Source organism: Erinaceus europaeus, chromosome 11 (assembly GCF_950295315.1).
Source record: "Erinaceus europaeus chromosome 11, mEriEur2.1, whole genome shotgun sequence".
Taxonomy (NCBI): Eukaryota; Metazoa; Chordata; class Mammalia; order Eulipotyphla; family Erinaceidae; genus Erinaceus; species Erinaceus europaeus.
This window is the reverse complement of record NC_080172.1, coordinates 41,316,217-41,341,100: the sequence shown is the minus strand read 5'-3', so window position 1 is coordinate 41,341,100 and position 24,884 is coordinate 41,316,217. Positions and strand designations below refer to the sequence as shown.

General features: G+C 48.0%; 1 protein-coding gene across 3 annotated transcripts in view; it reads left to right on the top strand.

The window, feature by feature from the left end:
* The window catches only part of CHD5 (chromodomain helicase DNA binding protein 5), a 90,990-nt gene that overhangs the window by 27,999 nt on the left and 38,107 nt on the right, over positions 1 to 24,884 (top strand). For all 3 annotated transcript variants that reach the window (XM_060201341.1, XM_007532761.3, XM_060201340.1), the window contains exons 3-15: positions 3,942 to 4,121; positions 8,504 to 8,622; positions 9,184 to 9,422; positions 10,965 to 11,089; positions 12,673 to 12,796; positions 13,363 to 13,529; positions 13,684 to 13,905; positions 15,369 to 15,575; positions 15,814 to 16,025; positions 17,129 to 17,260; positions 17,351 to 17,459; positions 20,449 to 20,640; positions 20,755 to 20,955. In XM_060201341.1, coding sequence (XP_060057324.1) covers positions 3,942 to 4,121; positions 8,504 to 8,622; positions 9,184 to 9,422; positions 10,965 to 11,089; positions 12,673 to 12,796; positions 13,363 to 13,529; positions 13,684 to 13,905; positions 15,369 to 15,575; positions 15,814 to 16,025; positions 17,129 to 17,260; positions 17,351 to 17,459; positions 20,449 to 20,640; positions 20,755 to 20,955 — 2,229 coding nt within the window. The remainder of the gene's footprint in view (positions 1 to 3,941; positions 4,122 to 8,503; positions 8,623 to 9,183; positions 9,423 to 10,964; positions 11,090 to 12,672; positions 12,797 to 13,362; positions 13,530 to 13,683; positions 13,906 to 15,368; positions 15,576 to 15,813; positions 16,026 to 17,128; positions 17,261 to 17,350; positions 17,460 to 20,448; positions 20,641 to 20,754; positions 20,956 to 24,884) is intronic.

Sequence of the window (24,884 nt, the reverse complement as noted above, 5' to 3'; positions counted from 1 at the left end):
GACATAAAAGGTTTGGAGCAGGGAGCCAACAGAGAGAGTGAGTTGAGTGTCTGGGAGATTCAGGAAGTGCAGGGAGTGGTGGTGGGCTAAATTCTTTTGTAGCTGTATCTGTGAAAAGCAGAGATGGGGCTCGGCCCTGCCAAGATTCTCCAGACAAACCCCACTGCCCTTTACTACTACCTCCCTCCCTCCTTTCTTTTCTTTTTCTCTTTTTTTTTTTTTTCCCTCCAGGGTTATTGCTGGACTCGGTGCCTGCACCATGAATCCACCGCTCCTGGAGGCCATTTTTTTTCCCTTTTTGTTGCCCTAGTTGTTGCAGCCTCGTTGCGGTTATTATTGCCATTGTTGACATTGCTTTGTTGTTGGATAGGACAGAGAGAAATGGAGAGAGGAGGGGAAGACAGAGAGAGAGGGGAGAGAAAGATAGACACCTGCAGACCTGCTTCACCGCCTGTGAGGCGACTCCCCTGCAGGTGGGGAGCCGGGGGCTCGAACCGGGATCCTTACGCCGGTCCCTGCGCTTTGCGCCACGTGTGCTTAACCCACTGCACCACCGCCCGACTCCCCCTCCTTTTTATTTTCTCCCCCTCTTTTCTCTTTTCCTCCTCATCCTTCATCTTCATTTTCCTTTACTTTCCCCGTTCTCTTATTATTTCGTCCCTTCTCTTCTTCCCTAACCCTCCCTACCTCTTATAGCTCACTCCCATTACTGTTTCCTGAGCTCATTTTTTCACCTCTCTCGTTCTTTCTACCAATACCTGTGTCTGATCGCCTTAAAAACTAGCAAGCACAAAGGTGACAAGCCCCATGCTGGTAATTGGCGCATCAGGGCCCTCTCTCCCCTAAGGCTCAGGCTAGGAGGAGTCTCAGAAGGGCTTTGCCAGTCCACTTACATCTCCAAAGGCCACTAGTAAACAGCTTTCTGTGAGGAGGCAGTGCCTTTCTAGTGGGGATGCTCTAGCTATAAATGCCCTTATCTCCATATAAATGGGCCATTTTCTGCCTGTGCAGACAGGAAACTAAATCAAGGAAGCCAAGCTTAAGAGCTGCTTAAATTACCTTGTCTCATATTGAGATGAAGCAGCCAGGAGGGGGTGGTGGGCTTGTGCCTTAGCGTCTTCTAGAAAGCCTACATCAGATACCTATCCTTTTTTTTTTTTTTTTCTCTTCCCTTTCTACCATAGCATTGCTCAGATCTAGTTTATGGTGGGACAGGGAAGTTGAACCTGGGAATTTAGAGCCTCAAGCATGAAAGTCTCTTTGCATAACAATTATGCTATCTACCCCAGCCCCAGATACCTATCCTTAATGTAGAAAGTACATCAGTACAGTTATATCTGATATACCTTTTTAAAAAAAAATTATTTATTCATGAGAAAGACAGGAGGAGAGAAAGAACCAGACATCACTCTAGTACATGTGCTGCCAGGGATCGAACTCAGGACCTCATGGTTGAGAGTCCAATGCTTTATCCCCTACGCCACCTCCTGGACCACCTGATGTACCTTTTATATTAAGAAGAAATTTCAGGGGCTGGCAAATGTGTGTACTAGCAAAGTACACACATTACTAGCAAAGTACACACATTACCATGTATTAAGATGCAGGTTCAAACCCCCAGCCCCTACCTGCAGGGAAATGCTTCAAGAGCTGTGGAGTAGTGCTGCAGGTGTCTCTCCTTTCTGTCTCTTCATCTCTCTTTCCTTCTCAATCTCTGCCTTTAAAATTTTTTTTTTAATTTTTTAAAATTAATTTAATTTAATTTATTTATTCCCTTTTGTTGCCCTTGTTGTTTTATTGTTGTAGTTATTATTGATGTTGTTGTTGGATAGGACAGAGAGAAATGGAGAGAGGAGGGGAAGACATGTACAAACTATTGTACTTACTGTTGAATGTAAAACATTAATTCCCCAATTAAAAAAAATCAGAAAAGAAAAAAAAGCAAACAAACATGTTTTCAAATGTTGCATGCACAAAGTTAGATACTACATAAAGTACTGTGAGGTGTGAAGGGAGTTTGTATAGCTTTTTGCAAAAATGCCTTTCCAGAAAAGCAAATAGAGACTAAGGAAGCTACAGCTTCATAGCAGAGCCACAGCTTCTCCTATCTGAGCTAGAAAATCCTATTTATCCATAATGGTCTAAAATTTCTTGACAAAACAGGGACTTTAAAAACATTTCTTGGGGGCTGGGCAGTAGCGTAGAGGGTAGCACAAGGATACCAGTTTGAGCCCCTGCTGCTGGGGTAGGGGGGTTGCTTCACAAGCAGTGAAGCAGGTCTGCAGGTGTCTATCATTCTCTCCCCTTCTCTGTCTTCCCCTCCTCTCTCAATTTTTCTCTATCCTATCCAATAACAACGACAGCAACAACAATAACAACAATGATAAACAACCAGGGCAACGAAAGGGAAAAATAGCCTTCAGGAGCAGTGGATTCGTAGTGCAGCCACTGAGCCCCAGTGATAACCTTGGAGGCAAAAAACAAACAACAAAAAACATTTCTCACTTTATCCATTTCAATTTCTGTGTTTCTTCCCCTCTCACTCCATAATTCAGCATGTACCAGTAGAAAGACTGTAATAGGTTTCAGGACTAGCACGGTAGCTCACTTGGGAAGGTGCCTGCTTTATCATGTGCATAATTCTTTTTTAATATTTATTTATTTTCCCTTTTGTTGTCCTTGTTTTTTTATAGTTATTATTGTTGTTGTTGATGTCGTCGTTGTTAGATAGGACAGAGAGAAATGGAGAGAGGAGGGGAAGACAGAGAGGGGGAGAGAAAGATAGACACCTGCAGACCTGCTTCACTGCCTGTGAAGCGACTCCCCTGCAGGTGGGGAGCTGGGGTCTCCAACCAGGATCCGGGATCCTTGTGCCAGTCCTTGCACTTTGTGCCATGTGCGCTTATCCTGCTGCACTACTGCCCGACTTCCCTCTTTTTTCTTATTTTATTTTATTTTTTGTTTTTGCCTCCAGGGTTATTGCTGGGGCTCAGCATTGCATGATTCTGGCTTAAGCCCGGAACCCACTGTATTGGTGGGAACTTTGATGCTATGATAGCTTTACCTTTGTTTCTTTGTCTTTCTGTCTGAAAAGGTTGGCCTGAAGCCATGCAGCCCCAGTGATAACTAATACAAAATAGGATTCATAAGCTGGGCAGAAGCACACTTGGTTGAGTGCACACATTACCATGCACAAGGACCTGGGTTCAAGTCCCCATTCCCCACTTGCAGAGAGAGGGGGAAGCTTCATGAGTGAAGTGAAGTGGTGCTATAGGTGTTTTTCCCCTCTATTTCCTCTTTCCCTCTTAACTTCTGTCTCCAATAATATAAAAATATTAAAAAAAAATAATTTGACATGCAATCCATGGCTGGTATACACAAACAAGTTAGCTGCTAGGAGTCAGTGGTCCTTCTCCTGCCTGGCCACTTGCAACTTTTCCAGGGGGCCACTTTGCTTTCTTGATTCTGGGCATTTTGTCCTCTGCTATGACACTTGGATCCAAGTATCATCATGTAGTACTAAAGTCCTAGGTCTGGGTGGTGGCTCAGTTGCTTATTTGAGATCCTGGGTTTGCCCTCTGGTACCACATAGGATGGAGCACTATCTCTCTTGCAATTAATCCCTCCTTTTGAAGTTCGCATAAACCCATTTATGGTAGAAGCAAGAGCTTGAGCCTCACCCAGGACAGTCTGAATGGGCTACTTGCCTATGGGGAAATCCAGCTTCATAAGGGGCCTTTTTGCCCTGCACACTCTACTGTTAGCCATGGCCCAGCCATCAGCTAAGACCCTGGGCTCTTGCCAGCTCAGGGCATCCCTTAGCTTCCATGCTGAGTTCTGAGGGCAGGAACAGGATTATTTCAGAAAATGTGTGCTGACTATTTTTGCCAGACAGCCACTCTCTGCCTCGTGACAGTGGATTTTCTCCCTTTCTCTTTCAGGGGAGCAATGATGAGCTGTCAGAAAATGAGGAGGATCTGGAAGAGAAGTCGGACAGTGAGGGCAGTGACTACTCCCCCAATAAGAAGAAGAAGAAGAAACTCAAGGAGAAGAAGGAGAAAAAGGCCAAGCGCAAAAAGAAGGATGAGGAGGAAGATGACAATGACGATGGGTACCTGAAGGTAGACTCCAGCACTGTCGCTGCCCTGCCTCCTGACTTGGTCCCAAGGGAGGGGACAAAGCAGCCTTTCCCACTGGGGATGATTGGGGCAGTGGGCTAAGTATGCTTCTGTGTGCATGTGTGTGTGCACATAGGTTTGTGAGTTGTTTTTTTTTGCCTCCAGGGTTCACTGGGGCTTGGTACCTGCACTACAAATTCACTGCTCCTGGAGGCCATTTTCCCTCCATTTTTGTTATTATTGTTATTGCTGCTGTTGTTGTTGGATAGGACAGAGAGAAATGGAGAGGGGGGGAAGACAGAGGGGGAGAGAAAAATAGACATCCGCAGAACTGCTTCACTGCTTGTGAAGTGACCCCTCCTGCAGGTGGAGAGCCACGGGCTTGAACCAGGATCCTTATACCAGCACTTGCACTTTGTGCTATGTGCACTTAACCTGCTGCGCTACTGCCCGGTCCCTAATTTTTAAAAAATTTCCACCAGGGTTATTCATAGTGCCAGCACTATGAATCCACTGCTTCTGGTGGCCATTTTTTTTTCTTTCTAATTTTTATTATGTAGAATAGAGAGAAATTGAAAGAGGAGGGGGAGAGACAGAGGGGAGAGAAAGATAGACACCTGCAAATCTTCTTCACTGCTCATGAAGCAGACCCCCTTCAGGTGGGAAGCGGGGGCTTGAACCCGGTCCTTGTTCATGGTAATACATATGCTTAACTGGGTGCACCACTGCCCAGCTCCTGTTTGTGAGAATGTTCAAGACACATTTGAAATAGGATAATGAGTGTTTGGGGAGGACATCTTCATGGGAGGACACTGTGTGACCTCCAGCAGATGGGGTGGCTGTTCTGCACCTGTGAGCCAGTGCATGACTTTTTTTGCAGAAGACTTCCATGCCTGAGTCTCTAAGTTCCAAGTTCAATCCCCCACACCACCATAAGCCAGAACTGAGCAGTGCTCTGGTAAAAGAGAGGGTGGGAGGGGGAGAAAAGGGAAATTCTTGCTCTAAAGTCAGGTTTAGCAGTAGAAATCTCTTGCATGGAGTAATCATGGGAGTGAAAATGACACATGGAGCTCTGATAATGGTAGAAGGGAAACTTTGCTACTCAGCACGAGTTCTGAGATCTTTGTGGGTGTTCTGAGAACTGGGAAACTGGAGGGTGGATCTTGGCTTTCCTCTGGGAAAGCATCTTCCTGGAAAATTTGGGGGGTGAACCAAGTCTTGAGTCTCTATGGAGGCTCCTGGGAAAGAAAGTGAGGCTGGTGGGTGGCCTGGTGACTCGAGTCTACCTTTGATTTTCATTTTGGCTCCAGACTGGGTCTAGGCCGGTCACCTGGAATTCAGCTCTGAACCAGTCTGCAGCCACAGTGAGGATCAAAGGTAGATAGGGACTGTTGATAAGGCAAAAGTAGTGACTGTCAATGACTGAAGTTAGGAAGTACAGGGGGAGTCCAGACACCCAGAGGGACTTCTTGAGCTGGCAGGTGTGTTGAGAGGCATCTGTGGTTGTGTCAGCTGAGGCAGTGACAGCCTGTAGAGAGGAACTTAGAGAATGATTGATTCAGGGCTCTCCTGTGACCACATCATCGCTTGCTTACAGCTGTCTGCTATTGCCATTGTGGCTCCAGTTGTGCTGTGTCATGGGGACAGGTCAGCCACAGGAACCAGTCCCACAGGAGCAACAGTGACCACTCACAGAGAGTGGGACCCTGGGGACTGTGGCTGGGGTTAGTGACTGTACCAGCAGGCAGACTTTTGTTGCAGGAGCAGGTTGCCCAGCTCTGAAAGGCTCAGACATAAAAGAGGGGAAAGGAGGAACCTGGGGCCATATTCCATTGTTTGCTTGGTCTCAGCAGGGTCAGCTTTGGACTCTGGCCAGGCATCCTAGTTGTTAAGATTGGATGTAACAATAGCTCAGGGCTTTTGGGCCCTCTCTGCTCTTTCTGTAGGTGGAGGGAGAGCAGCCCTGAGGCATAGCTGTTAGGTTGGAGGCTCAGATTGACTTAAGCCACATGTCACCTGGACCAGTGACTGGGCCTGGTATGTGCTGATTGGCAGAAGGACTCAGTGGTGAGGGGTCTAGTTCCCAGCAATTGTGCAAATCCCTCTCCTGCTGTGAAGCAGGTGCTGGTGCTATCCCTGTACCAATGGGGAAGCTGAGGCATAAGATGGCAATGACAGGTAGAGAAGGAACCATCTGTGTGGCTCCAGAGTCTGAGTTCATAGCCAGCATATCTACCTGCCTTCCACTCAGCTTGCATCTGTGTAGTGACCAGAAACCTGGGCTGACTGCCTAGAGCTCAGTGTATGCCCTTGGGAAGTCACATTTCAGGTTCAGTGCTCTATCACCCTCTCTCCTACCACAGTTGCCCACCCAGGAAATGATGCAAAATTGAGAGAGTTAGGGCTGGGTGGTGGCTCACCCTGTGAGCGCATATAACCATTCATGAGGACCTGGGCTTAAGCCCCTGATGCCCACCTGCAAGGGGGAAAGCTTCATGAGTGGTGGAGCAGTACTGTAGGTGTCTCTCCTCTTTGTCTCTTTCTGTCTCTCTACACACACACACACACATACACACACACACACACACACACACACACACACACTATTGGGAACATTGAATCCATGGAGACATGGAACCCCAGGGATAACTTTGGTGGCAAAAAGAGAAACAAGCAAACCATCGTTGAGGGCAGAGGATAGCATAATGGTTATGCATCTTAACCACTAAACCACCAGGGAAGACAGCATAATGGTTATGCAAAGAGACTCTCATGTCTGAGGTTCCAAAGCCCCAAGTTCAGTCCCCTGCACCACCATAAGCCAGAGCTGAGCAGTAAAAATAAAATAACAAACAAAAATATGGTTGGTCGACTTGCTCTTTCCCCAGCAGTGTCATGGTCCTGTCTCCTCCCCAGGGCACATTTTCCTGGTCCCCAACCCCTTCAGTAACCTCCCCTTTCATAGTCCCTGCATGACTTATGGAGGTCCTCATGCGGTAACCCCATTTTCCCGTAACACTGTTGCCCCTAACCCCTGTAGGATATCTTTCCTCTTAAAACCTACCTCAGGCTGCGGACCCAGGTTCCCTGAACACTTCCTCCAAGGGGAGCTTCTATTATTAGTCCTGACATTAATGAGGACCTGAGCTCCCATCATCACCCACAGTGTCCTTCATCCCCACTCTTGGCTCCAGCCCATTCTTGAACTGCACTGGGGTGCTTAGGACATTTGTGGGGGGCTGAGAGTTGTAGACACACTCCTCTCCACCCCACTGTAACCAGATCTCCTTGTGTTGGGAGTACAGGTGAGATGAGCCCCATTCTTTTTAAAAATATTTATTTATTTATTTCCTTTTTGTTGCCCTTGTTTTTATTGTTGTAGTAGTTATTATTGTTGTTGATGTCATCGTTGCTGGATAGGAGAAATGGAGAGAGGAGGGGAAGACAGAGAGGGGGAGAGAAATATAGACACCTGCAGACATGCTTTATCGCCTGTGAAGCAACTCCCCTGCAGGTGGGGAGCCGGGGGCTCGAACCGGGATCCTTACAACAATCCTTGCGCTTTGCACCACGTGCGGTTAACCCGCTGTGCTACCGCCTGACTTCCCCCCTTTTTTTTTCTAAAAGATTTTATTTATTAATGAGAAACATCGGAGGAGAGAGAAAGAGCCAGACATTACTCTGGTACATGTGCTGCCAGGGATTGAACTCAGGACCTCATGATTGAGAGTCTGATGCTTTATCCACTGTGCCACCTCCTGGACCACGAGCCCTGCCGGTCCCTGTTCGGGCACCAGATGCCGGGCTAGCCGTGAGGGTGAGATAGAGACGATCAGGGACTCATGGCTGAGCTGGGAACGCAGTTCAGTCTTTATTGACGAGCGGGGATGCAGTTCAACAATCTAATCTCTATTCATTAGAAAATACTGTCCTTGTGGTCCGGTATATGGCGCAGTGGATAAAGCACTAGATTCTCAAGCATGAGGTTCCGAGTTCGATCCCCGGCAGCACATGTACCAGAGTGATGTCTGGTTCTTTCTCTCCTCCTATCTCTCTCATGAATAGATAAATTAAAAAATTAAAAATTGTATTTATAAAAAAAATTTAAAAAAAGAAAAAAAAAGAAAATACTGTCCTTTATATCTCCTGAGGCGGAAGTGTCAGGAAGAGGAAGTACGTAGGATAGGGGGTGGGGAGAAGGAAAAAGCACTCGAACCAGTGGGGATTAAACCAATGAAAATAATGATTATGTAAATAGACCACAGCATTAAGCAATACAAGCAAACCTAACGTGATGATCAAAACAGAAGGTATTATAAGCAGAATTTAGAAGCATAGCAACAGAGCCCCACTCTTGATTGCAACTCCTGTCCCTCTGTCCACAGGAGCCCAAGTCCTCAGGGCAGCTCATGGCCGAGTGGGGCCTGGATGACGTGGACTACTTGTTCTCTGAGGGCGACTACCACACACTGACCAACTACAAGGCCTTCAGCCAGTTCCTCAGGTGGGCCTCAACCTGCAGCGTGGCTGGGGGCCCACAGGGATTTCCTAGAAACCCTTTATCCCCACCCCAGGTGGCACTGAATGCAGGGGGTAGTGGGGGTCAGACAGACAGAGCCTGGGCTCCTAGGGTGTGGGAGCTGTTAGGCCATGCAGGACCCCTTTCAGCTACACAGGTGATCTTGCTTTTCTGCTTATTCGAGCCCCTGGGATGGTGGTCCTGCTCAGTCTGAGGGCCAGGCCTCTCTGCTCTGGGAGAAAGGGGAGGCAGGACTAGTGGTAAACTGCAGAACCCCTTCTCCCTTTGGGTCTTACAGGGTCTGGAAACCCAATTAGAAGATTGACAACTGCATTCACAGGGAATTAGGAGTGTCTTGGGGGTGTGTGTGTGAACTCAGCTCTCCCCCATCACCCCCACCCGTTTTTGTCCAGTTTCCTGGGAAAGGAACCATATCGCAGATGTGGAACAAGGGGTGGATCTTGTCAGAGTTGGGTGTGTGTGTATGGGGAGGGAGGGGTCTCATCCTGTCCATGGAGCTGTCTTTACCCACTACTCCCCCAACAGGCCACTCATCGCCAAGAAGAACCCGAAGATTCCCATGTCCAAAATGATGACCGTTCTGGGTGCCAAGTGGCGGGAGTTCAGTGCCAACAACCCCTTCAAGGGCAGCTCAGCTGCAGCAGCTGCAGCAGCAGTGGCCGCAGCAGTGGAGACGGTCACCATCGCACCTCCACTGGCTGTCAGCCCCCAGCAGCCCCCCCAGCCTGTGCCCATCCGCAAGGCCAAGACCAAGGAGGGCAAGGGTAAGGCTAGTAGCAGGTGGGCATCCAGCCCTACCCAGCAGAGTTCTCCTACACACTCTTGTCTTGGGCGACAAAGGGCAACTGTCACCAAAGACCCAGCATCTTGAGTGATCCTGCACTTTTGTCCTTTCTTTGCTTCCTGTTGGGCTCGGAGGAGAAATCTGGTGGAGAAGTGGGGTATGGTGTACTCAGAACTTTAAGATTCTTTCTTGGGTGAGGGAGGCCTGCACTGCTGGGAACTGGGGGCCTCTTGAGGTTGAGACTATGACATTCCCAGGGAGAATGGGTTCCCAAGTTTAGTCTGTTGATCCCTCTGAGGACCTACTATCTGAGCACCCCACTATGTGAGGGCCCTTCCTGAGGCTCCCATAATAAACACACATAGGGAAGGTCAAGCCTCTGTCTACTCTCCCTTCAGCATTAGGATCCAGTAATTTCTTGGTGGGAAAAGGGATACCTGAGGCTGTCTGTCTTGGGTGTGTGTGGGGGTTGGGGGGCTTTGGAGGGAGTAGTACTTCTTTGGATGGAGGGTTTGTGGACTCTTGGGGGTAAGGAAACTGACTTCTTTAGGGCTTTCAGTGGTGGAGGTAGAGCAGCTCAGCTCTCTGCCCTGGTTTGGGTTTTGTTGGGGGGACTGAGGGGAACTCTAGGGACCCCTGATTCAGCTTAAAGGAACTTTGTTTTCTGGGATGATGGACCCCATTGCCAGGTCCCTGCAGGGGCCTGGTGGGCTTAGTTAGGTGTGGTTCAGTGCCCACCCCAGGTCTCCCATCCTGGGCCCCACCCAGCCTGTCTGACTTTCTCATTTTCTCTCAGGCTGCAGCTTCTGAGCTATCGATTCCCTGAGCTGCTTATTCAGAGCCTGAAAAATTGAAATAGATTTTCTGTGGTGCCGCCAGGGGTACAGCTGGGCTCACAGCCCTATCTCCCTACATGGGGTATGACTGGGGGGAGGGGGAGCAAGTAGGACCACCTGCTTCTTGGTCCCAACTGCTCCTACTCAGCCCAGTGGGGAGGTTGCTGGGGAGCCATTACTACCTAGGCAGCTAATTGTCCTGTGGCCATTCCATAAACACAGACCAACCCTGCCAGCCCCCCTGGGAACTAATGTTTTCTTAGGGTGACTGTCAGAGTTAGAGGAGGGGGCCTTGAGTGGGACTAGCCTTACCTAGGCCTGGGGAGAACTGGAGGCTGGCAGCATTCAGCCCCAGTAGGGCCCTCAAGGTAGAGCAGGCAAGAACTACAGGTGGGGTGGGGTGGGAGGACCATGGATCCCATTGGGACAGCTTCTCCCTGGGAAGAGAGTTAGGACTGGGGCAGTGTTAGGCTCCAACCTCCAACCCCCCCACTACCACCTGTACCCCCAGCCCCACATGAGCAAGGATTTTACTTCTCTTAGCCTGAGTTTTGCATCTGAAACAGGGTGAGGGTAGATTTGATCCTTATGATGGAGTCCTATGAGGGCAGCATGAGGTCAGGATGTGGGTGGGTCAGCCAGTGTGACAGGGGTTGGTGGTCCCACTGTCACTGGTCCCTTTTCAGGTCCTGGAGTAAGGAAGAAGATCAAAGGCTCCAAGGATGCCAAGAAAAAGGGCAAGGGGAAGAAGGTGGCTGGACTCAAATTCCGCTTTGGAGGGATCAGTAACAAGAGGAAGAAGGGCTCCTCGGTGAGTGTGTGTGTTAGGAACATAAACTGGAGAGGACATGTGTATGAATGGGAGGGTGTGTGTGTACACAACAGTAAGTCCACTTTTACTGGGGAGTGCTTGTGGTTAGGTAGCCTTGAGATGCAGTGTCTGTGTGTGTGTTGCACTGGTGCTCTGTGAAAGCTGGGAATGACTATATAAAGTATGGCCATTTTATTCTCCTGAGCTTGATTGGGTTCCCCACTCGCTCCCCATTTATATTCAGGCCTGCTGGCTACATTTCTCTCACCTGGCTGGAGAGGGTTCCAAAAGGATTCTTCTTCTTCTTTTTTTTTAATATTTATTTTTTTATTTATTCCCTTTTGTTGCCCTTGTTTTATTATTGTAGTTATTATTGTTGTTGTCGTTGTTGGATAGGACAGAGAGAAATGGAGAGAGGAGGGGAAGACAGAGAGGAGGAGAGAAAGATAGACACCTGCAGACCTGCTTCACCGCCTGTGAAGAGACTCCCCTGCAGGTAGGGAGCCGGGGTTCGAACCGGGATCCTTATGCCAGTCCTTGTGCTTTGCGCCACCTGCGCTTAGCCTGCTGCACTACAGCCCAACTCCCCCAAAAGGATTCTTCTAAGGGTCCCTGGAACTCAGATTCTGGGTGGGAGTGCTCTTGCTCACCCTGCTGAACTGGGAGTTCACCTCTGGTTCTCTCTGCCCAAATCTGCTACTCTGTCCAGGCAGCAGGCAGGACTGTCTGCTTACCCTTAAAGTCTGATGGGCCTGGATGCCCAGATATGCTGGGATGGTGGATCCTAGGAGGTGGCACGAAGACAGGCTGGGTTAGAACCTTGGATTGCCTTTGCCCCTCTAGAGACAGCTCTGGAACCAGATCAGATTTACCCAAAGTCCATGTTTGAGTCTTGGACCCTCTGTTTTCCATTTGGAGAGCACTCCAACTCAACACAGGGTACCTGTTTCCCTTACCTTGCACCACCCTACTCATTATCCCTGGGTAGAGGTGAGTGACAGGTCTGCACTTTAGCTGCTATGGATGGAGGAGCATAAAGCATTGAGTGTGGTCTAGTTCCCGAGCTTGTGGTCAGCTCAGCTCAGCAGATATTCAGGAGTGACCATTAAAGTATTGTGCCCTCTACCCAGTTATGTAGACATTTCTAGAAGTGCCCATAGCCTGGAAAGGGCGATGGGTATACACTGGAAATAAACCAGTGACAGGCAGATGGGACAGGTAGACCTGGAATACAAATGTGCAAAAAGTCCAGTTAAGGAGAGGTCTGGGAAGGCTCTTTGGGGGAGGTGCTCAGGGCTGTCCCATAAGGGATGTGTAAGAGTTTGGCGGGGTGGAGGGCAGGGTCAAGAGAGGTACAGAAGTGGGAAATGTGTGGGGGCAGGAGGGCAGGGCTTGGAGAAGGGGGTTGTAAATCAGACTTAGTTTGAAAACTGGGTCCTTGGGATCTCCAACTGCATGGCATGAGATGACCCACAGGGACCACTGTGTCTGCAGAATCTCTTTAGTGCCCTTTCCTGCTCTGCCCTCTACCTGGTCTACATGCCTGTCAGAGGAGCTCATGGGGTCCCTCCTCTTCCCTGCAGAGTGAGGAAGATGATCGGGAGGAGTCGGACTTTGACAGCGCCAGCATCCACAGTACCTCAGTGCGCTCTGAGTGTTCTGCAGCCCTGGGAAAGAAGAGCAAGAGGAGGCGCAAGAAGAAGAGGAGTAGGGCTTCCTCTTGTCTGCAGGGGCCCCTTGGTCTCATGGTGGACGTGGGCAATGTACACTTTCTCCCTCTGTGCCCCCCCCCCCCCCAGCTGGGGGAACATACCCTCTTACCTCTCCTGACATCAGCTAGGTGGTTCCATTTACTTCCTTTGTCATCCTGGACAGAAGAAGGGGGCCCACTCCCAATAAAGCTAAATTAAGAGACCTATGCTATGCACTGGCAAAGGGGTATAGGAGAAGGAAGTACTTCGTACACTCATCCACCGTTCACCCATTCAGCCAGCCAGTCATTCATCCCTTCAACCATCCTTCCTTTTTCCATTTCTTCTTTCCTGCCTCCATTCATTCATCTTTCTATCCACCCTCCCAGCTCCCATTCTTCTTTCCTTTTCTCTATTCCTTCACTCTTTTGCTCCCTCCACAATTCCCCCAAACATTCATTCACCATCTGTTCACTCATCAAACCATCCAACATCTATTAAGCATCTACTATCTACGACTCTGGGGGTGGAGGTTGATTGGGAGTAGGAATGAGAGCTGCCAACTCCCCTCTATCTTCTCAGTTGATGATGGTGATGGCTATGAGACGGACCACCAGGATTACTGTGAGGTGTGCCAGCAGGGCGGGGAGATCATCTTGTGTGACACCTGTCCACGGGCCTACCACCTCGTTTGTCTCGACCCTGAGCTGGAGAAGGCCCCAGAGGGCAAGTGGAGCTGCCCCCACTGTGTAAGGCTTTGGCAGAGACTGGGGCGGGGGTGGGTCACCTTTAACAGGAAGGTACCTATACAGGCAGGTGCCAGGTGGGAGGGAGGCAGTTTGCACCCTGGTGGACGGGGGCCCAGCCCAGGCAGGGCGCCTCCACTTGGACTCCCCTCTCAAGGAGAAAGAGGGAATCCAGTGGGAGCCGAAGGATGACGATGACGAGGAGGAGGAGGGAGGCTGTGAGGAAGAGGAGGACGACCACATGGAGTTCTGTCGCGTGTGCAAGGACGGAGGCGAGTTGCTCTGCTGCGACGCCTGCCCCTCCTCCTACCACCTGCACTGCCTCAACCCGCCTCTGCCAGAGATTCCAAATGGTGAATGGCTCTGCCCGCGCTGTACTGTGAGTGTTACGTCCGCCCCGCCCCGCAACCCAGCCCCGCCAGGCCACGCCCACCCTGACTGGCCCCTCCCTCCCTGCCTGGGCTCCGCAAATAAAGGCCAGGTCTCTGTCCCCCAGCCTTGATTACTGTCGGCCCCGCTCTACCCAGGCCCCAAGCGGGCATTCCCTGGGATGTTTATCTCCAGCCCTCGCCACGCCTCTCCAACAAAGCCCGGCCTGTGACCTTTGGGACCTCGCTCCCATTGGTCTAGCAGCGCGCTGCTCTCCACGTGCCTGCCTGCGACACTCTTCTGGACCTTCTCATCGCCCCACCCACCTAAGCCTCTTCCCCGCAGGCATTTGAAGGCCTTATGTTCTTGAGTTGTTCCCCTGACCCACCTCTGGTGCTCAGCCCTGGAATCGATCCTGTTACCCCATGTGCTTCCATACTTCCATTGTGGGGTGTGTGTGTGTGTATGCACACATGTGCACGGATCTTTTTTTTTTTAATTTTTAAATCTTTTTATTTATTGGAAAGAGACAGCCAGAAATCGAGAGGGAAGGGGGTGCTAGAGAGGGAGAGAGACAGAGAAACAACCTGAAAACACTGCTTCACCACTCGCAAAGCTTTCCCCTTGCAGGTAGGAACCAGGGCTCAAACTTGGGTCCTCATGCACCACCACCTGGCTCCCATATGCACAGACCTTTATATTATCGTTATTATTTTTTTCATGCAGGTGGGGACCAAGGACTTGAACCTAGGTCCTACTGCTCTATAGTGTGTGCACTTAACCAGGTGTGCCATCATCTGGCCCCTTGCTTGTTTGTTTTCTTTTTTGCCTCCAGGGTTATTGCTAGGGCTCAGAGCCTGCACTATGAATCCACTCCTCCTGGAGGCCTTTTTTTTTTTTTTTCCATTTTGTTGCCCTTGTTGTAATTGTTGCCATTGATGTTGTTGTTGGATAGGACAGAGAGAAATTGAGAGAGGAGGGGAGACAGAGAGAGGGAGAGAATGATAGACACCTGCAGACCTGCTTCACCGCTTGTGAAGTGACCCCCCCCCCCCCCGCAGGTGGGGAGCTGGGGGCTGAACAAGTTTCCTTACACCTGTCCTTGCACTTTGCGCCACATGCACTTAACCCACTGTGCTACCACCAACATCCTGCTTTTTTTGTTTTTGTTTTTGTTTTTTAACCAGAGCACTGATTAGCTCTACTTTATGGTGGTGTAGGGGACTGAACCTGGGATATTGTTGCCTCAGGCATGAGAATCTCTTTGCTTAAGCATTATACTACCTACCCCTGCCCTGCATGGATTTTTAAAGCCCATCTCCCATATGCACGTGTGGGTTCCTAAATACATGGCAGTGTCCTGGAGTCACTGTGGTGTTGACTTGGGGACCAGTTCAACCTCTTGTTATGGAAGCCTCAGGGTGGGGTCTAGCTGCTCAACCCTGAAGTTGGAAACCTTCCTCTTGTCCACAGTGTCCCCCACTTAAGGGCAAAGTGCAGCGGATCCTACACTGGAGGTGGACAGAGCCCCCGGCCCCCTTCGTGGTAGGGCTGCCAGGGCCTGATGTGGAGCCTAGCATCACCCCTCCCAAGGCCCTGGAGGGCATCCCGGAGAGGGAGTTCTTTGTCAAGTGGGCTGGGCTCTCCTACTGGCACTGCTCCTGGGTGAAGGAGTTGCAGGTGAGGCCCTGGAAAAGGTGTGACTGTGCTTGGTGTCTGAGGGGTACTGGCCAGCTCCCTGGGGGATGGACATTGCTGGGAGCTGGTATGGGGGCAGAGGCTAGAGGTAATGATCATTCTGTGGGTGGAGGCTGGAGGTGAGTATCTTGCCTAGGGTACAGACAGGGCATTTTGGTGACGGCCATGGGGGGCCACCCCTGGTCTTCCCCCCCTCGTGACTCACTTTCTTCATGAGCAGCTGGAGCTATACCACACAGTGATGTACCGAAACTACCAAAGAAAGAACGACATGGACGAGCCACCGCCCTTTGACTATGGCTCTGGTGATGAAGATGGCAAGAGCGAGAAGAGGAAGAACAAGGATCCTCTGTACGCGAAGATGGAAGAGCGCTTCTACCGCTATGGCATCAAGCCTGAGTGGATGATGATCCATCGCATCTTGAACCACAGGTGCGTGACCAACAGGTGCATTCCTACATCTCGCTGCAGGTGGGTGCCCACAGGTCCAGGGCATGTTGCCTCTTTACTCTATAAATGCGTGCAGGGCCACATATGGGTGCTTGGGGGTGGAAGAAGCAGGCCAGCAATCTCCATGGTGATTTGACAGTCCTGCTGAAGGGTCACCCTGTGCATGTGTATGCACACATGCCACACTTGGGTGGGAGAACAGTTTCAGTGTGACAGAGATAAAGGGCCAACTTGACAGACACCTGCAAAACTTGCACAGAGCAGCTCCTGCCGAAGTTAGTGTTTGCTGCCTGTGTGCTCTACTGGGTCAACCATAATCCCCTATCTCTACCCACCCACCTTGGAAGTTTTAAGTCAGGGGAGAAAACAAAAATACTTTAAATGTATTTATTGGATATATATGGGGGGGGAATCAAGAGGGGCAGGGGAGATAGAGAGGGAGAGTGAGAGACACCAGCAGCACTGCTTCACCACTCACAAAGCTTCACCCCTCTGCAGGTGGGAACCAGGGCCTTGAACCTGTGTACTCAAACAGGTTTGTCACCATTACAAAGAGAAAACTTTGTAACCTAGAAAATCAGGGGCTGGGGAGATAGCATAATGGTTAGGCAAAAGCCTTTCAAGCCTGAGGCTCTGAGGTACCATGTTCAGTCAATCCCCAGTAGCACCATAAGCCAGAACTGAGCAGTGTTCTGGTCTCTGTCTCTCTCTTGCTATTGTTCTCTCTGTATCTACTCTTTCTCATTAAAATAAAATAAAAATATTAAAAAGTTAAAAAATGTTTAAAAAAATAAACTCAGAATTCTACTGTCTAGCACTCCTTCACATGGGGTTCACTGTCCATTAGAGGATGGATAAGACACTGTGTCTTTGCTCTTGCTAGCACGGCTTCAGCCACCTTCTCTCTCCCTAGGCTTGACCTTGGGCAAGCTGCTTCTGGTCTCTGGCCTGGCACCAACCTTTTATATCTGGGCCAGGATCTCAGGGGACTGTGGAAGCCAGGGGTGTATGGTGTGCTTCATGGACCTGTCTTGGCCACTGCCAGGTGACCTGCCTACCCTCCCCACCTATTGACTATGTTGCAGCTTTGACAAAAAGGGAGATGTCCACTACCTGATCAAGTGGAAAGACTTGCCCTATGACCAGTGCACCTGGGAGATTGATGACATCGACATCCCTTACTACGATAACCTGAAACAGGCCTATTGGGGCCACAGGTGGGCTTGGGGGGGGGGCTGGCTTTCTCTCGGGCTCCCCACTCTTGCAGGCTTCCTCACTGCTCACCACCTTCTAATGCTCCTTCCCAGAGAGCTGATGCTAGGAGAGGATGCCCGGCTACCCAAGAGGCTGATCAAGAAGGGCAAGAAACTAAAGGATGAGAAGCAAGAGAAGCCACCAGATACACCGATTGTGGATGTGAGTAGGGAGGGGCCTGGGGTGTGGCTGCTGGGCTGATACCTTGGATATGACAGAAGAGGGGTTGTTGTTGTTGTTATTATTATTTTACCAGAGCACTGCTCAGCTCCAGTTTATGGTGATATGAGAGATTGTGCCTGGGACTTTGGAGACTCAGGCATGAGAGTCTCTTTGCATAACCATTATGTTATCTACTCCTGCCCAGCCATTTTTTTCTCCTCCTCCTTCCCATTATTTTTTCCTTTCTTTTCTATTTTTTAAAAAATTATCTTTATTTATTGGATAGAGACAGAAATTGAGAGGAAGGGGGAGATAGGGAGAGAGAGACAGAGAAACACCTGCAACAGTGCTTCACCACTCAAGAAGCTTTCCCCCTGCAGGTGAGGACCGGGCGCTCGAACCCAGGTCCTTGTGCACTGTAGCATGTGTGCTCAACCAGGTGTGCCACCACCCAGCCCCTCTATTTTTTTTTTTTTTTTTTTTAGATAGAACAGAAAGAAATTGTGAGGGCAGGGGAAAGAGGAAGATAGATATCTGCAGTCCTGCTTTACCACTCATTAAGCCTACACCCCTTCAAGTGGGGAGTGTGGGTTTGAACCTGGGTCCTTGCCCATGGTTACATGTACAGTTAACCAGGTGTGCCACCACCTGGCCCCCATATTATTTTTAAATATTAACTTATTAATAATGGAGGGAGGAGAGAAAGGAAGAAACAGAGCATCATTCTGACACATGTGATGCTGGAGATCAAACTCAATCCACATGCTTAAAGTTTGGTGCTCTGGTTAATGTGCACCCTCCCAGGCCACTGATGCCAAGTATTTTAAATTAATAATAATAATAAAAAAAAGCTTCTAACTTTAGGTAAAGGAGAGTCTCCACCTTCCACTAGGTGCTCTGAAAGGGTAAGGTAGACTTTTATTCACTCACCATTTTGGGGTGCTTGTCTTGGGCTGACTCTAGAGGATCAAGGGTTAAATAGTCCTGGTTTCCAATCTCAGGAATTAATTGTTCACCTCTGTGGGCTCCACAAACCTCCCAGAACATGGGGATTCATCCTGGAATTATGGGGTGCCAGGGAAGCTAAATGAGTCCGGAATGCCTGGAGTACTTGGTAGGTGGTGGCCTTGAGTTGAGGGATGAAAGAAGCTGAAAGGATGATCCTCTGGATGGATTGGAAGAAGAATTCCAGGCAAGGCAAACAAACCAGTGTTCCCATGTGCCAGGCATCTTAAAAGAAAAGATATGATTATTTATTAGAGAGAGATAGAGAGAGAGTGGTCTGGGAGGTGATGCAGTGGACAAAGTATTGGCTTAAGAATGAGGTTCCAAGTTTAATCCCTGGTAGCATATGTACTAGAGTGATGTTTGGTTCTCTCTCTCCTATATTTTCCATTAATAATAAGTAATAATATATATATATTTAAATATTTATTTATTTATTCCCTTTTGTTGCCCTTGTTTTATTGTTGTAGTTATTAATGTCGTCGTTGTTGGATAGGACAGAGAGAAATGGAGAGAGGAAGGGGCGACAAAGAGGGGGAGATAAATATAGACACCTGCAGACCTGCTTCACTGCCTGTGAAGCGACTCCCCTGCAGGTGGGGAGCCAGGGGCTTGAACCGGGATCCTTATGCTGGTCCTTGTGCTTAACCTGCTGCACTACTGCCCGAATCCCATAAGTAAAATATTTTAAGAGAGAGAGAGAGAGAGAGAGAGAGAGAGAAGGAGAGAGAACCAGAGCATCACTTTGTCACATGCAATGCTGAGAATTGAACTCAAGAGTCCAACATCTTGAAGCTGAGTGGTGGCACATCTAGTTGAGTGCACATGGTACAATGCACAAGGACCTAGGTTTGAGACCCCAGTCCCCACCTGCAAAGGGAAAGCTTTGTGAGTGGTGAATCAGGGCTGCAGGTGTCTCTTAGTCTCTCTCCCTCTCTATCATCCCCTTCCCTCTTGATTTCTGGCTGTCTCTATCCAATAAATAAAAATAAAGGGGGAGTCAGGCAGTAGCACAGTGGGTTAAGTGCACATGGCACAAAGTGCAAGGGCTGCCGTAAGGATCCTGGTTCGAGCCCCAAGATCCCCACCTGCAGGGCAGTTGTTTCACAGGTGGTGAAGCAGGTCTGCAGGTGTCTATATTTATCTCCCCCTCTCTGTCTTCCCCTCCTCTCTCCATTTCTCTCTGTCCTATCCAACGACGATGACATTAATAACTATAACAATAAAACAAGGGCAACAAAAGGGAATAAATAAATATTAAAAAAATAAAAATAAGAAAGGGGGCTGGGCGGTAGCACAGCAGGTTAAGCACACATGGTGTGAAGTGCAAGGACCGGTGTAAGGATCCCAGTTCGAGCCCCTGGCTCCCCACCAGCAGGGAAGTCGCTTCACGAGCAGTGAACCAGGTCTGCAGGTGTGTATCTCTCCCACTTTCTCTCTTTGTCTCCTCTCTCTCCTTTTCTTTCTGTCTTATCCAATAACAACAGCAGCTTTAACAATAATAACAGCCATAACAAGGGCAATAAAGATGGGAAAAATAGCCTCCAGGAGCAGTGGATTCCTAGTGCTGGCACCGAGCCCCAGCGATAACCCTGGAGGCAAATAAATAAATAAAATAATTGAAAAAAAAATCCAACATCTTATCTACTGTGCCATCTTCTGGGCTGCATGTCAGACATCTTCTAGGAGTTGGAGGAAGCAGTTGCTCCCAGGACCAATGTGGTGATGACAACTTGGGCTTACAGTCAGGATTCTAGGACAGTGGAACTTCCCTGATAGAAGTGTAAAGCTGCTGTGGGAAGATGTATTGGGATATATAATCCAGGCTGGGAGTCTTCCTGGAGAAAGAGGCAGAGGACAATGAAGTTGGCACAGATGAGGGCTGTGGAGAGAGTTTTCTAGGCATGTGTGTGCAAAGGCATACAGGGCGAGCTCTGGTGATCTAAGCTTCAAGATACTTCTGCCTCCCTACCTCCCCTTGCAGCCCACAGTCAAGTTTGACAAGCAGCCATGGTACATCGACTCCACGGGTGGAACCCTGCACCCCTATCAGCTGGAGGGCCTCAACTGGCTGCGCTTTTCCTGGGCCCAGGGCACCGATACCATCCTGGCCGACGAGATGGGTCTGGGCAAGACAGTGCAGACCATCGTCTTTCTGTACTCTCTGTACAAGGAGGTGCACTGCTGGGGGTGGGGGTGGGGGAGGGGTGGTGGTGGTAGTGGCAGTGGTAGCGGGGAGGCTGGCCTGTGCCCCCTGGCAGATGCTCACCACACCCACCTCTTTCTCCAGGGGCACTCCAAAGGGCCCTATCTGGTCAGTGCTCCCCTGTCCACCATCATCAACTGGGAGCGTGAGTTTGAGATGTGGGCGCCTGACTTCTATGTGGTCACTTACACTGGAGACAAGGAGAGCCGTTCGGTGATCCGGGAGAATGAGTTTTCCTTTGAGGACAATGCCATTCGTAGTGGGAAGAAGGTATTCCGTATGAAGGTGAGTGTCCCTTGTCCCCAGAGAAGACTTTGGCCCTGAAGGCCCTCAGATTCCTCCTTTCAGGATTTTTGCTAAGGGCAGGGGAGATAGCTTAATGGTTATGCAAATAGACCTAAGGTTCTGGAGTTCCAGGTTCAGTCTTCACATCACTATTAAACCAGAGCTGAGCACCGCTCTTGTAAAAGCAAAACAAAACCCACTAGGGTTTATACCCAGAAGCACAGTTTTTAGGTTATGTGCTAATAACATACACACACATACTTTTTTTTTTATCATGGATTTTTTTTTAATGAGGAATTAATGTTTTACATTCAACAGTAAGTACAATAGTTTGCACATGCATAACATTCCCCAGATTCCCATATAACAATACAACCCCCACTAGGTCCTCTGAATCCTTCTTGGATCTGTATTCTCCGCCCCCCACCCCCACCCCAGAGTCTTTTACTTTGGTGTGATATGCTAATTCCATTTCAGGTTCTACTTCTGTTTTCTTTTCTGATCTTGTTTTTCAACTACTTCCCGAGAGTGAGATCATCCCATATTCATCCTTCTGTTTCTGACTTATTTCACTCAACATGATTTTTTCAAGGTCCATCCAAGATCGGCTGAAAACGGTGAAGTCACCATTTTTTACAGCTAAGTAGTATTCCATTGTGTATATATACCATAGCTTGCTCAGCCACTCATCTGTTGTTGGACACCTGGGTTGCTCCCAGGTTGTGGCTATTATAAATTGTGCTGCCAAGAACATATGTGTACACAGATCATTTTGGATGGATATGTTGGGTTCCTTAGGCTATATACCCAGGAGAGGAATTGCAGGCTTATAGGGTAGGTCCATTTCTAGCCTTCTGAGAGTTCTCCAGACTGTTCTCCACAGAGGTTGGACCAATTAACATTCCCACCAGCAGTGTAGGAGGGTTCCTTTGACCCCACACCCTCTCTAGCATTTGCTGCTGTTACCTTTTCTGATGTATGACATTCTTACAGGAGTGAAGTGGTATCTTGTTGTTGTCTTTATTTGCATTTCTCTGACAATCAGAGACTTGGAGTATTTTTTCATGTGTTTCTCGGCCTTTTGGATCTCTTCTCTGGTGAATATTCTGTCCATGTCCTCCCCCCATTTTTTGATGGGGTTATTTGTTGTCTTGTTGTTGAGTTTGGCAAGCTCTTTATATATGTTGGTTATTAAACTCTTGTCTGATGTATGGCATGTAAAGATCTTCTCCCATTCTGTGAGGGGTCTCTTGGTTTGGGTAGTGGTTTCTTTTGCTGTGCAGAAGCTTTTTAATTTGATGTAGTCCCATAGGTTTATACTTGCCTTAGTCTTTTTTGTAATTTGATTTGTTTCATTGAAGATGTCTTTAAAATTTATACGGAGGGGGTCGGGCGGTGGCGCAGTGGGTTAAGCGCATGTGGCACAAAGCGCAGGGACTGGCGTAAGGATCTCGGTTCGAGCCCCCAGCTCCCCACCTGCAGGGGAGTCGCTTCACAGGCGGTGAAGCAGGTCTGCAGGTGTCTCTCCCCTTCTCTGTCTTCCCCTCCTCTCTCCATTTCTCTCTGTCCTATCCAACAACGAATTGTGTCAACAAGGGCAATAATAATAACCACAACGAAGCTACAACAAGGGCAACAAAAGGGGGGAAAAATGGCCTCCAGGAGCGGTGGATTCATGGTGAAGGCACCGAGCCCAGCAATAACCCTGGAGGAGGAAAAAAAAAAATTTATGCGGAAAAGAGTTCTGCCAATATTTTCTTCTAGGTATCTGATAGTTTGTGGTCTAACATCTGAGTCCTTGATCCACTTGGAATTTACTTTTGTATTTGGTGAAATACGATGGTTCAGTTTCATTCTTCTGCATGTTTCAACCCATTGTTTCCAACACCATTTGTTGAAGAGACTCTGCTTTCCCCATTTAATAGTCTGAGCCCCTTTGTCAAAGATTAGATGTCCATAGGTGTGGGGGCTCACTTCTGGGCTCTCAAGTCTATTCCATTGGTCAGTGTGTCTGTTCATGTTCCAGTAACAAGCAGTTTTGATGAAAGTGGCCCTATAATACAATTTGAGATCTGGGAGTGTGATGCCTCCAGTTCTGTTCTTTTTTCTCAAGATTGTTTTGGCAATTCTAGGTCTTTTCTGGTTCCAGATAAACATTTGTAGCATTTGTTCTATTCTCCTAAAAAATGTGCTTGGGATCTTGATGGGGAATAGCATTAAATTTATAGATGGCTCTGGGTAGTATATTCATTTTGATGATGTTAATTCTACCAACCCATGAACATGGAATATCTTTCCACTTCTTTGTGTCTTTTTCAATTTCCTTGAGTAGTGACTCATAATTTTCAGTATACAAGTCTTTCACTTCTTTGGTTAGGTTTACTCATAGATATTTTATTGTTTTAGTTGCTATAGTAAAAGGAATTGATTTCTAGATTTCAATTTCTTCTAACTTAGTGTTTGCATAGAGGAATGCCACTGACTTTTGAATGTTAATTTTGTAGCCTGACACCTTACTGTATTTCCTGATGATTTCCAAAAGCTTCTTGCTGGATTCCTTAGGTTTTTCCGTGTATACTATCATGTCATCTGCAAATAGGGAGAGTTTGACTTCTTCTCTTCCAATCCGTATCCCTTTAATTCCTTGCTCCTGCCTGACTGCTATGGCAAGAACTTCCAACACTATGTTGAATAGTAATGGTGATAGTGGGCAGCCCTATCTAGTACCTGATCTGACTGGAAATGCTTCCAGTTTTTCACCATTGAGTATGATGTTGGCTGTAGGTTTGCTATATATAGACTCCACTATCTTCAGGAATTTTCCGTCTATTCCCATTTTTTGTAGTGTTTTGATAATAAAGGGAAGTTGTATTTTGTCAAAGGCTTTCTCTGCATCTATTGATATGACCATGTGGTTTTTGGTCTTGCTATTGTTGATGTTGTGGATCACATTGATTGATTTACGTATATTAAACCAACCTTGCATGCCTGGGATAAACCCCACTTGGTCATGATGAACAATCTTTTTGATATACTGCTGTATCCGGTTGGCTAGAATTTTGTTCAATATTTTCGCATCTATGTTCATCAGAGATATTGGTCTGTAGTTTTCTTTTTTGGTTGTGTCCCTGTCTGCTTTTGGTATCAGAGTGATGTTGGCTTCATAGAAGCTGGCAGGGAGTATTCCAGTGTCTTCAATCTTCTGGAAGGCTTTTAAAAGTAGTGGTATCAGTTCTTCTTCTTCTTTTTTTTTTTTTTAGTTCTTCTTTGCAGGTTTTGTAGAATTCATTTGTAAAACCATCTGGTCCAGGACTTTTATTTTTGGGGAGATTTTTGATAACTGTTTCAACTTTTTTGATAACTGTTTTTTTGATAACTGTTTCAGCTGTGATGAGCCTGTTCATGTTATCCACTTCCTCTTAGTTTTGGAAGTTGGTAGGTATCTAGGAAATTGTCCATTTCTTCCAGATTCTCTAGCTTGGTGGCATATAGTTGTTCATAGAAGCCTCGCATGATATGTTGAATTTCTGCGGTGTCTATTGTGATATCTCCTCTTTCATTTACTATCTGATTTATTTGGGTCTTCTCCCTTTTTTGTTTTGTGAGTCTGGCTAAAGGTTTGTTGATTTTGTTCACTCTTTCGAAGAGCCAACGTTTACTTTCGTTGATCTTTTGTATGGTTTTCTTATTCTCAATGTTATTTATTTCTGCCCTAACTTTAGTGATTTCTGTCCTTCTGGTTGCTTTAGGGTTCCTTTGTTCTTCTTCTTCTAGGTCTTTAAGATGTGCAATCAGGCTATTTATTTGTGCTTTTTTTGTGCTTGTATAGCTATGAACTTCCCTCTTAGGACTGCTTTAGCTATGTCCCAAATATTTTGATAGCTTGTGTCTTCATTTTCATTGAAGTCTCGAAACATTTTGATTTCTTC